This window comes from Cajanus cajan, chromosome 3, assembly GCF_000230855.2.
Source record: "Cajanus cajan strain Asha chromosome 3, NIPB_CcT2T_4, whole genome shotgun sequence".
Taxonomy (NCBI): Eukaryota; Viridiplantae; Streptophyta; class Magnoliopsida; order Fabales; family Fabaceae; genus Cajanus; species Cajanus cajan.
In genome coordinates, this window is record NC_138519.1 from 65,130,247 (window position 1) to 65,142,915 (window position 12,669).

Consider the following 12,669-nt stretch of genomic DNA (forward strand, 5'->3'; position numbering starts at 1 on the left):
CCTTCTGCTCTATGTTTACAAAGATTAAGATTAAGTCTTATTCATTAAGGGATGATTTGTATTAATAAATTATGACTAATTTGATTATTAATATTAACATAATTATTTAATAAATATTAAATCGTATGATACTTCATAATCATAAGAGTGAATAATTATTTTAATAATATTTTTATTTTTATAAAATAATGTTTGACTGTAATAAATAAAAAAATTATACATATTATATTAAATAATTACGTCAATATCAATAATTACGTCAATTATGACTTATTAACAAATGTAATCACTTAATAAAACAGATATGATCTAAAGACTGATTTATAGAATAAAAAATTAATAAAAAGTTGGAGAAATTTTGCTTAAGAAAATTAAAAACTAAATTATTAAAAAGAGGGACTAAAAACTTATTTTAAAAAATTATTATAATTTAAACAAAAAGAAAATTGTAAAACCTTCCAAGACCCTAGTAGCGTATATATTTTGGAAACTCTCATAAGCCACAACACAATCTTCTAAACCAGACAGAAACTCCTTGAAGAAGCCAGCTTCCACTTTCAAACACTGTCTCCGACATGAATACTCAAATACCGCTTCAAGTGTCACTCTTCATCCCTCTGAATCGAAACCCTTCATTTTCATTCTCAGTAAGCATCTTTCGTTTGCTAATTGCCATGTTATGCTTCCTCACTCTCCTCCATGTCTACGCCTTTTCTCACTCTACGCCGTTGCAGCCTTTTCGTTGGAACCAAACGCCATTTGGGGTTCGTAAAATCCCGCGCTTTGTGGTGAGTGCAGGCCCCAAGAAGATATTGTTCGGCAAAGAGTGCAGAGAGACCTTACAAGCCGGAATTGATAAACTCGCCGATGCTGTCTCTCTTACCGTTGGACCCAAAGGTATATTTGGTTATTCCCCTTTTAATTTACTGTCTCGTATATCACAATGGACCCAATGTATTGTGTTCAGTTTGTTGCATTGCTGAATTTCTATCATATACTATTCATCTCCATTTCTGCCTGAACAATCTCCATTTGCCACTGATTTAGTGTGTATTTGTGTGAGTGACTGCAAAATGTTGAGTGTATGTTTAGATGTTTTTTTTTATATTTTTTTTTTAATTTTGAAAAGAACAAAACTTTTTATCCAATGCAAAAGTTTCTCCGAATTGTCTTTAGCCCCAAAATCAATTCCTCAACGTGGTACCAAACATGTGAAGTGTGTGTTTGGATTCATGCTGGATTACCGAAATTATGTTGAAATACCAGCTAACGTGATTTTTAGGGAAGTGTTAACAAGTTTGGTTTCACCATAAGAGATTAATATGCATGCAAAATCAATTGAGTTGAAGCAACTTTAGGTAACTTTTGTGTTGGATTAAAAATTGTATACCGGGTGCTAACTTGCTTTTAGAATAAAAATATCCGAACATAAATTAGGTTACTTCAAAATCAATTTTGCAAGCACTCATCCAAAACACACGGAGATTTACCTAAAATCATGTTAGCTGGTGTTTTATTGTGATTTTGGATGATCCAACATGAATCCAAACATGCATTACGTGCATGTTTTGCTTTGTTTGGATTTTTTTTTTATTATAAGCTGTTTTGTCAACAAAGTAAGCTAATCTAAAGAAACACTAACGAGTGTCACAATTGCTTTTATTTATTTTTGAGCTAGAAATTGCTTGCTTTTGAATCTCAATATTATACAGGCGTTTGGCTGATTCTGGTCTAGTGATTGTTGGCTGTTTGTGCTTATTTATTTCATTCCTAACCATGCAGGACGTAATGTTATTCTTTCTGAATCTGGAAACCTTAAAGTGATTAATGATGGTGTTACAATTGCGCGATCCATTGAGCTTTCGGATGCAATTGAGAATGCAGGTGCCATCCTAATTCAAGAGGTTGATCATGGTTGTTAGGATTTTGCCTCGGGTTCAATGGATAAAATTTGAGATTAAAGTAACTAGAGATGTATTTATGTTTTTAGTTTTCCTGCTTGTAGGTTGCAAGTAAAATGAATGAGTTGGCTGGTGATGGAACTAGCACTGCAATTATTTTGGCTCGAGCCATGATTAAATCTGGACTATTAGCAGTTGCTTTTGGGGCTAATCCTATTTCTTTGAAGAAGGGGATGGAGAAGACTGTAAAGGAGTTGGTCAAGTTCTTGAAGGAGAGAAGTGTTCCTGTTGAAGGAAGGGAGCATATTAAAGGTCATTGCTTATGCTTGTTTGGATTTTGTCAAATTAACAGGTTTTCTTCTCAAGGAAATATTGAAGATATTTCTTCCTTCTTTTTCACAGCTGTAGCATCGATTTCTGCTGGAAATGATGAGTATGTTGGTAACTTGATTGCTGAAGCTATGGCAAAGATTGGTTCAGATGGGGTTATCTCTATTGAGTCTTCCTCATCATCTGAAACCTCTGTGATAATTGAAGAAGGGATGAAGGTACAGATAATGCTGAAATTGTGGGGCTTTATGCATAGAGGAAGGTGATTAAGAGAAAAGACCCTTTAAATAATAATATACTGAGTACTGTTATAATATGTTCTTAAAACCTAAAGCACTAATTGTCATCCTAACTAATTCGGGAAACAAATCATGGAGTAATGAAATGTGGTAATCGATCCTAAGAGATAATGAGGAATAGGGAAACTAATCTTGAAGGATAGTCTATGTTAGATACTCTAAAATATGATAAGATATTTTTGTATATTCTAACATAATATTACTCGATAACCAACATCAATTCTTATTGATCTAGTCTGAAAAATCCTTGTGTTTTGCCCTATTACAGTTGTTATTTTTCTTTTTTGTACAGTTTGATAAGGGTTACATGTCTCCTCACTTCATTACAAACCAGGAGAAATCCATTGTAGAATTTGATTGGGCTAAAGTTTTAGTAACTGATCAAAAGATTTCAAATGTCAAAGAAATAGTTCCTTTGCTGGAAAAGGCTATGCAGTTGAGTGCCCCACTCTTAATTATTGCAGAGGATATCACAAGCCAAGTGTTGGAAACCTTAGTAGTGAACAAAATGCAAGGATTACTAAGAGTTGCAGTGGTAAAATGTCCAGGATTTGGAGGCGCAAAGAAAGCTTTGTTACAAGATATTGCACTTATGACTGGTGAGTTCCTACAGAATTTGATAAGTGTGGTTGATATCTTTGCCAACTTCCTCTATACTAGGGTTATGCTTCCTATTTTTGAATTCTTTTCATGAAGCCTATGCAATTTGTTTTAGTGACAAGAAACTTTTATGTCATTGCTTTTTTTTTTTCATTTATTATTATGAATTTGTTTTAGTTCAGCAGTTTGACTGCCTTGGATACCAATGTGATGCTACCTTGTCATTTAATAACTGCCTAGCTCTTGCTGCCATGATTTGCAATCCTCCTGTTGTGATGTTTCAGGACCTCAGTTGACTGTTAATAGAAATAATTATTGATCCTATTCCTATAGACTTGAAATTACATATATTCAATGGGATGATAATCAATTTTAGATTTTCTTTTTGTGCATTGCATGTGACTATTTGTATGAGGAAAATTGGATTTTTTTATTCTTAAATATACCCATTATGTCTTTTTTCTTCCCATATCTTAGGAGTCTTCTGTCTAGCCTCGTTTAAGATCAACACACCTTTTCTGCTTAACTTGTTTGACCTCATGTTGTCATTAACACCACAGGTGCTGATTTTCTTTCCGGAGACATGGGTCTTACACTTGATGGTGTAACATCAGACCAGCTTGGCACTGCAATGAAAGTGACAATAACCAGTAATGCAACAACTATCATTGCTGATCCTAGTACCAAGGCTGAAATTCAGGCTAGAATTTCACAGATAAAGAAGGATCTTAGTGAAACAGATAATGCAAACCTGTCAAGAAAACTTTCAGAGAGAATTGCAAAACTCTCTGGTGGTGTAGCTGTTATAAAGGTAACTAAATGACTAATTCAATATAAATGTCATGGGTTGTCTGTATTCTGCTGAACTTTGGCTCTTTACTTTGCTAATGTTGCTTTAGCATCTCTTACTCTGTTCAATTGTCCAAACTCTGAGATTTATATTTTATTTGGTTTTATTGGATCAAAGTGTTTATCATGTACTTCAACTTGCTTGTAATTTGAGAAATGGAATGATGGCAGTTTGTCACCTAGTTGCCTTTTGATATGTTATCTTTACAGAAGTGGGATCCTATAAAAAATTTCACTTCTATATAATTCATATTATATTTATCGTAAATAATATATTATATATTTGTTACTTATCTTGTCTGCAATAATTTTCTTTTTCTACTTTTATTTTTTTCCTGAGTCAAATCAAATTCTTACAATAATATTTATAGTATTCATTTAACCAAGAAATCAAAATGGCTCGTTGCTTGTTAAATGACTCAAATCAGAATTCTGGTCATTGTATTTTTTGCCTATCAGTTGTTATAGGGTCCTGTTTCTGAATTGTATGAGATTAGGGCTTGCAAAAAATTAAAGATCACATACAGTTCCCGCATAACATTCATAACATTTTTGTATGAGGATGAGCCTTGACACAATAGTAAGGTCGGTGCCTTGTGACTTGGAACAGGTTTAAATTCTGGAAACAGACTATTTGCGGTGGGAGACTCATGAATTGGGTTGCCCTTTTATCCATAATATTTTTGTGCGATAAAAAAATATTTGTAAAAGTATATTTTGAATTGTTTGCTTCATATTCTTAGTTATAGGGGTTAGTTCACCATTAGTATTGGAAAGTCCCATATTGCTTACCTCAATGCAGTGCAGTTTCTATACCTATGGGGCAATTTAATGTCAATTGATTTTAAGATGAAATCTAATAATTAGCTTGGAACTTATACAAGAATTCAATTCTTGTATAGGTTACGCATGAGATAAAATAGGCCACTGTTAATTACACTGGTCTTACTGACTTTTCATTTGTTTTCCATATTCACAATTCTTGATTCCAATTTGTTGTACAGAAAGAGACAGCTGTCATCTTAAATTTTGCCCACAATATGTTACATTAACATTATTTTCATTCTTAAGTGTTTATTACAAAATGCAATTGTTAAGATAATTCTATAAGATATAGTTTAGATATACTAGTTTATCTTCTCTTTAGTTAGTTTTATCTAAATTCCTAAACTTTAGGGATTAATTATGTTTTCTGCCTATTTATTTTATTGTACCTATTCAGATTCAATAATAAGAAATTATTCATATTCAAGTTGGTACCAGAGCACTCTGGTCCAGGAACCCTAATCCAGTCGCCAACATTTAGGGTTTCTAGGGTTTTCGAATTTTGTCTGCAGCTGCCGGAGTTGACACCGCCTGCACACTCAGAGGTCGCCGATCGGCCTCTCCATCGCGATCCACCGTCATTTGCCGCCTCACGCGCTCCCACGCGCGGTTCTCGTTGAGGAAGCTCGCCGGCGCGTGGGCTTCACGCGCCGCCCTACCAGCCTCCGTTTGCGACGCGGTTTCTTCCGTTGGACTCGTCGGCCCTCCCTCTTCTCGTTTTGACCCTTTTCAGGTAGTGGGTCACACTCTAGGTGGTCTGTTGGAGGTCGTTTGGTTGCGGCCTCGGAGTTTCGTGGTCGTTTGGTGTTGTTTGGTTGCTGTCTTGAAGTTCTGTGGCTGTTTGGTTTCTGTTCGTGGTTGATTGTTTGGTGTTTTTCTTCTTTTTCTCCTCATGGCAGAGATTCCCAAGGAGAACCCAAAAATTGAATCTTCCAAAAGGGGGCTGGTCTCCTTTGCCTTTTCTGGATCACCTACTATTACATCTGAAAAGCTTAATGGTAAAAATTATTTGGATTGGTCCACTGCGGTTGAAATGTGGTTTTTAGGTCAGGGTCTTTATGATCATCTTACTAAAAGGGCGTCTGAAGTTGATAAAGAGGTGAGAGATGAATGGCAACGGACAGATTATCAACTTGTATCTCTATTGTGGCAGTCCATTGAGCCTAAATTAATGGTGCATTTTCGTCCGTACAAGACATGCTATGATATTTGGAAGAAGGCTCGAAATGTCTATGCCAATGATATCCAAAGAATATACGAGTCTGTTCATGGTCCGGCAACTCTTCGTATGGTTGATAATGATTTGCCAACGTATTTTAATCGTCCTTAATCCACTATTGATGAGCTCAAGCTAATGTTGGTTAGTGATGATCCTCAACAAATAATAAACAAACTTGATAATATGTTCATGGTGTTTATCCTTCAAGGACTCCACAAAGATTACGGATCTGTTCGAGATCAAATCTTGACAAATCCTGTCATTCCTACAGTAGAAGAACTCATAGATCGATTGATTCGGGTCCCTTCACCAGAGGCAGATCCTCACCCAGAATCTGAGTCCTCTGCTTTTATCTCTAGCACAGCTGACCGTGGAAGTCGAGGGCGTGGTCGAGGTCGTGGTCGCGGTAAAGGGGGTAGAGGAAACCTCCATTGTACCTACTGTCAGAGAGATGGACATACACGAGATAGGTGTTATTCCTTGCATGGCTTTCCAAGCAAGATAGCTAATGTGGCTCAATCTCCAACTTCAGCTCCAGAGCTCAAGATTGAATCGGAGGGCAATCATCCAATCACATTATCTACCGATGATTACCAAGAGTATCTTCAATTCAAGGCAACTAAACAGGCCTCTTCTTCCATCACTGTTGCTCATACTGGTAATTCTACAGTCTGTCTCTCTCATTCTACGTCTATTGGACCTTGGGTTTTGGACTCCGGTGCTTCTGATCACCTAACTGGTAATGTCTCCCTTTTCCCTAACCTATCATCACCTAGAACTCCACACCATATCACTCTTGCAGATGGGTCAAAAGTCCAAGCCACTGGTATTGGTCAAATATCACCTCTTCCATCACTACCATTAAAATCTGTTTTACTAGTTCCTGGATGTCCCTTTAATTTAATTTCTATAAGTAAGTTGACTCGGTCACTAAACTGTGTCATAACCTTCACTTCTGATTCTTTCTTGATACAGGACCGGAGTACGGGACAGACGATTGGAGCCGGATCTGAATCACATGGTCTCTACTACTGTCAGCCTTCTACCTCTACCATATGTGCATCTATTGAGTCTCCTGGTTTAATTCATCGTCGCCTGGGTCATCCAAGCTTGAATAAATTAAAGAAAATGGTACCTCATCTCTCAGGTTGGAGTCCTTAGAGTGTGAGTCGTGTCAATTAGGGAAGCATGTTAGAGCTTCTTTTCCTAATAGTATTAATAGTCGAGCTATGTCTCCTTTTGATGTTATTCATTCTGATGTTTGGGGTCCTAGTCGCGTTCCTTCTCTTTTAGGACATAGGTATTACGTCATCTTTATTGATGATTTTTCTAGATGTACTTGAATATTTTTAATGAAAAATCGTTCTGAGTTATTCAATATTTTCCTAAGTTTCTATTCGGAGATCAGAACTCAATTTGGCAAAGTAATTCGGATTTTACGAAGTGATAATGCTAAAGAATATTTTTCAGATTGCTTCAAATCATTTATTGCTTCCCATGGCATTCTACATCAATCTAGTTGCCCTCATACACCTCAACAAAATGGTGTAGCTGAGCGAAAACATAGACATATTGTGGACACTGCTCGTACTCTTTTATTGAATGCCAATGCACCCCCAAAGTTGTGGGCCGATGCTGTCCTCCATGCAGGGTATTTAATAAATCGAATGCCATCGTCTGTCTTGAATGATCAAGTACCTCATTCCCTATTATACCCATTGGATCCCCTTTATTTTGTTCATCCTCGTGTCTTTGGTTGTACCTGTTTTGTCCATGATCTTTTCTCAGGACGTGCTAAGTTGTCTGCTCGGGCCATCAAATGTGTTTTCTTAGGATACTCCCGTGTTTAAAAGGGGTATCGTTGTTACTCTCCTACTACGCATCGATTTTACACCAGTGCAGATGTCACTTTCTTTGAAGATACACCATATTTTATTGCCACAGATGTTTCTCCGGTTGACTCAGATCTCCTCTCTCAGGTATTGCCTATTCCTCATTTTGATCATAGTGTGCCTCCTACCACACCTGCTACTTTAGAGGCACCAGATCCTCCCGCACTACCAGGGTCTGACCATCCTCTACACCGATTTGGGATAACTTATGAGCGTCGATCACATACTGTTGTTCCTCCCAATGATTCTTCAATTGAGCCATGTGATTCTACTCCTGCTTCAGTCTCCTCACCTACTCCGGCCCTACCTACCTCAGTTGACTTGCCCATTGCTCTTCGTAAAGGTAGTCGTTCTACTTGTAATCCTCATCCTATTTATAACTTTCTTTCATATCATCGTTTGTCTCCTACCTATTATGCTTTTGTCTCTGCTATTTCCTCTATTACCATTCCCAAGACTGTACAGGAGGCCTTAACCCATCCAGGATGGCGTCAAGCAATGATTGATGAGATGACAGCTTTAGACTCCAATCACACTTGGGTACTTGTCCCACCTCCGCCTGGAAAATCTGGTGTTGGTTGTCGGTGGGTATTTAATGTTAAAGTGGGCCCTCATGGACAGGTGGATAGATTGAAAGCTCGTCTTGTGGCTAAGGGATACACGCAAGTATATGGTTTGGATTACAGCGACACCTTCTCTCCAGTTGCGAAGATGGCCTCAGTTCGTCTCTTCTTAGCTATGACTGCTATGAGGCATTGGCCTTTGTTTCAATTAGACATCAAAAATGCCTTCTTACATGGTGATTTGGAGGAGGAGATTTATATGGATCAACCTCCTGGGTTTGTTGCTCAAGGGGGGTCTGGTCTTGTATGTAAATTACAAAAGTCCTTGTATGGCCTCAAACAATCACCTCGTGCTTGGTTTGGTCAGTTTAGCAAAGTTATACAAGAATTTGGAATGATCCGCTGCGAGACAGACCACTCTGTTTTCTTTAGACGCTCATCGACACATAGATTTATCTATCTTGTTGTTTATGTAGATGATATTGTGATTACAGGTGATGATCAGGAGGGCATCAAGGCACTAAAGCAACACTTATTTAAACACTTTCAAACTAAGGATTTAGGTCCCCTACGTTATTTCCTCGAGATTGAGGTCGCTCAGTCAAAGTCTGGTATTGCTATTTCTCAGAGAAAATATGCCCTTGATATTCTAGAAGAGACTGGACTTACAGATTGTAAGCCAGTTGACACTCCCATGGATCCTAATGTGAAGCTTATGCCTAATCAGGGGGACCTTATCCTGACCCAGGGAGATATCGGAGATTAGTGGGCAAATTGAATTATCTCACCATGACCAGACCTGATATATCCTTTCCTGTCAGCGTTGTAAGTCAGTTTCTTAACTCTCCCTGTGAGAGTCATTGGCTTGCAGTTGTTCGAATCCTTAGATACATCAAAAGATCACCAGGAAAAGGACTTGTTTACAATGATAGAGGACATACAAACATTGTTGGATATTCAGATGCAGATTGGGCAGGTGATGCAAGTGATAGGTGGTCAACATCAGGCTATTGTGTCTTCATGGGTGGTAATCTTGTCTCATGGAAGAGTAAAAAGCAAAGTGTTGTTGCACGATCAAGTACAGAAGCAGAATATCGTGCTATGGCTCACACCACATGTGAGCTCTTGTGGCTAAAATTCTTAATTCAAGAGTTGCAGTTTTGCAAGGTTGGTCATATGGAACTAGTTTGTGATAACCAGTCAGCTTTATACCTCTCCTCTAATCCAGTTTTTCATGAGAGAACAAAGTATATAGAGGTTGACTGCCATTTCATCAGAGAAAAGATCCTCTCCGGTATCATCAAGACCTCCTCAGTTTGCTCCAAGGATCAACTTGCAGATATCTTTACTAAATCTTTACGTGGTCCTAGGATAACATATATATGTAACAAGCTAGATGCATATGATATATATGCTCCAGCTTGAGGGGGAGTGTTAAGATAATTCTATAAGATATAGTTTAGATATACTAGTTTATCTTCTCTTTAGTTAGTTTTATCTAAATCCCTAAACTTTAGGGATTGATTATGTTTTCTACCTATTTATTTTATTGTACCTATTCAGATTCAATAATAAGAAATTATTCATATTCAAGTGCAATAACCAATTATGTAGGTAGGTGCACATACTGAGCTAGAACTTGAAGATAGAAAACTTAGAATTCAGGATGCAAAGAATGCAACATTTGCTGCCATAAGCGAGGGAATTGTTCCTGGAGGGGGTGCCACATATGTCCACCTGTTGGACTTGATACCAACAATAAGGAACTCCATGGAAGATCTAGATGAGCAACTTGGTGCTGATATTATAGCAAAGGTGTGTTACATTTTTTTACTCTACTAGCTGTCTCTCTTATCTTCCTAAGTGAATGTTATAAGATTATTTTCATGTAAAATGTTTCTTTCCATGAAAAAGGGGACAATATTAAATTAGTAGTGTGTTGACTTATAATTTTTTTTTGAAATTCTGGAGATTTGCGAGTTTTCTTTTTCAAATTCTTGTTTGGATTGTAATTGAAAGAAAAAAGTTTTACTTAATAAAGTATACCTCATCATTTTGGGTGGGACTTTCACTTTTCTGAAAATCCTGCATGAGCCAGACAGTGCATGTTTATTAGGATTTCAACCATGGTTTCTTACATTTTGACTGTACTATCTTGAACGAGTCTTTGCTACTTCGAGGAACATACTCATGAATTGCACGAAGCATATTGGTTTGCAATGTTAGCATAAAAAGCAAATATTAACTCTTTAGCAGGGCATTGATTATATTTTATTGGTCTTGACTCTTAAAATTTTGTAGTTATAAATAAATATAATATAATGATGTTTATTTAAATATTACTACCCATATAGCCCAGTCAGGCACATTTTCACATAAAAATGTTGAATTTTATTTACTATTTTCCCTCCTGCTTAAAGTAAAGGTAACATTCCATATTAATTTGTCTGGAATGCTTTTACATATGTAAGTGGTTACGCATGAATCTTTGCAGGCACTCCTTGAACCTGCAAAATCAATTGCATCTAATGCGGGAGTTGATGGAGACGTTGTTGTTCAGAAGACTAGAACACATGATTGGAGAACAGGATATAATGCTATGACAGGCATTTACGAAGATCTTTTGAATGCCGGAGTAGCTGATCCTAGTCGAGTTGCAAGATGTGCTCTTCAAAGTGCAGTTTCTGTTGCTGGTGTGGTTCTAACTACACAAGCTATATTGGTGGATAAAATAAAGAAACCCAAGCCACCTGTTCCCATGGTCCCTGGCATAACACCCTAAGATGGAGAAAACAATTACAATTTTGAAGAGTCAAGTCTTTCACTGTGTGGATGCCATTGGTTTACTCAAAGCTTGTGAATGTCCTTGGGTTGGTTAATACTCCAGCAGCAGTAAGAATATGCAAGTTTAAACAATGGGAAAGTCAGAGATTGCTGCTTCTTACTCTCGAGTTATATGACTTGATGAAACCCATGTGTCATGAAGTCATTGGAACAATTAGACAACCGGTGAAGACGTGAAGTTCAAGTGCTTTCCACAAGGAATTCATTAGTGTTAGGTTTCTTTCAACATTTTACCGATTAGTTTTTTTGACACTATAGTTGATATCAGTTTTGTTCCATGAAACCGGTAATGTGATATTTTCAAGAGACTGTTGATAATAAAAAATCTAATTTGGGTGCTTGTAGTGTGCCTGTGTCATGTGGGATATGCTTATACCGTTAACTCTAGTCTCTTGATAATCTATATGCTTCAAAATATGGAAACAAGTGTTACCTTCAGTTCTCTCGGAGGCCTAATGATTAGACAAATGTAATAATCAAACCTAAGTGGTTAATTTACGGAAGGAAAATACGTAATATACACCATATAAGTTTGAATTTTAGCTTTGTCATACTAGTGTTTTTTTCTTCTTAAGTTTTATTGTGGATGATTTAATAAGTCTTGAGGCATTAGTCATTGTTCCTTTTAATTTTATTGGACGAGTAGGTACAACTGCAAATGGATTAGATGTTGAAGGCTTACGTGCTATGTGGACTCGCGGTTTTGTTGTTTAGTTACTAATATGTTATACTGGAATGTCAACTATCAAATCAAGTTTCAAACTCAGTCATAAAATGTACCACGGAATAAAAACTTTTTCAAGTTTTTGCTTTTTTGTTACGTGTCTTGTGGTTTTTGTTTGTAGAAGTTGACGGGTCTCTTTCTTGTCCTTGTGGTGGATGCTTTTAAAATAAAGTAGAAAATGATTCTGTCCCTTGACTAAAATCCAGTTGATTTAAATGCATACCAATTATCTTTAATGACTTTTACTACACAATTAAAGTAAAATTACAATTACGTGAAATTAATTGCTTTCATGAACTGACACGTGTTTTTACTTCTCTCCAACATTTTTCTTGTTGTGACTGGTCATATATTTTTATTTATTGGGACACTGTCTTTTCTTTGTCTTAACCAAAACTAAAACGCTTCTCATCAGACTCATTCATCTTAGAAGAGTAGTGTTCTATATATGACAAACGCATGCTGTTTCAACTTTCAACAACTGCTGTTAACTGCCCTTCCCCTTTAAGCAGGTTGTTAGTTAGCCATGATGGTGAATATTTTAATGTTGTCTCTTCCGTGCTTATGATTGATCAACTGCTACCCATATATTATATATAAAAGAAAGAAAGATTACAACAGCC

At 36.8% G+C, this 12,669-nt stretch overlaps 1 protein-coding gene across 2 annotated transcripts; it reads left to right on the forward strand.

Annotated features, from left to right (window-relative positions):
* Positions 1-489: 489 nt before the first annotated feature.
* CPN60ALPHA2 (TCP-1/cpn60 chaperonin family protein) lies at positions 490-11,666 on the forward strand. Of its 2 annotated transcripts, XM_020367929.3 has the most exons (9): positions 490-647; positions 735-897; positions 1,783-1,904; positions 2,006-2,213; positions 2,304-2,449; positions 2,823-3,129; positions 3,691-3,941; positions 10,093-10,293; positions 10,973-11,666. In XM_020367929.3, exons 1-9 carry the CDS (start codon positions 576-578, stop codon positions 11,258-11,260), a joined length of 1,758 nt encoding a protein of 585 aa, XP_020223518.1. In that variant the 5' UTR covers positions 490-575; the 3' UTR covers positions 11,261-11,666. The 2 variants fall into 2 exon arrangements, with proteins under 2 accessions (XP_020223518.1, XP_020223519.1); XM_020367930.3 differs by lacking the exon at positions 490-647 and having other exon boundaries at positions 757-897; positions 1,783-1,884.
* The last annotated feature ends 1,003 nt before the right edge of the window (positions 11,667-12,669 follow it).

Excerpts from the sequence above, each read along its gene's own strand:
- CPN60ALPHA2 (XM_020367929.3), top strand. The coding sequence starts at position 576 with ATGAATACTCAAATACCGCTTCAAGTGTCACTCTTCATCCCTCTGAAT. Across the intron at positions 1,905-2,005 it reads GTGCCATCCTAATTCAAGAG|GTTGCAAGTAAAATGAATGA; the intron begins GTTGATCATGGT and ends TCCTGCTTGTAG. Across the intron at positions 2,214-2,303 it reads AGGAAGGGAGCATATTAAAG|CTGTAGCATCGATTTCTGCT; the intron begins GTCATTGCTTAT and ends TCTTTTTCACAG.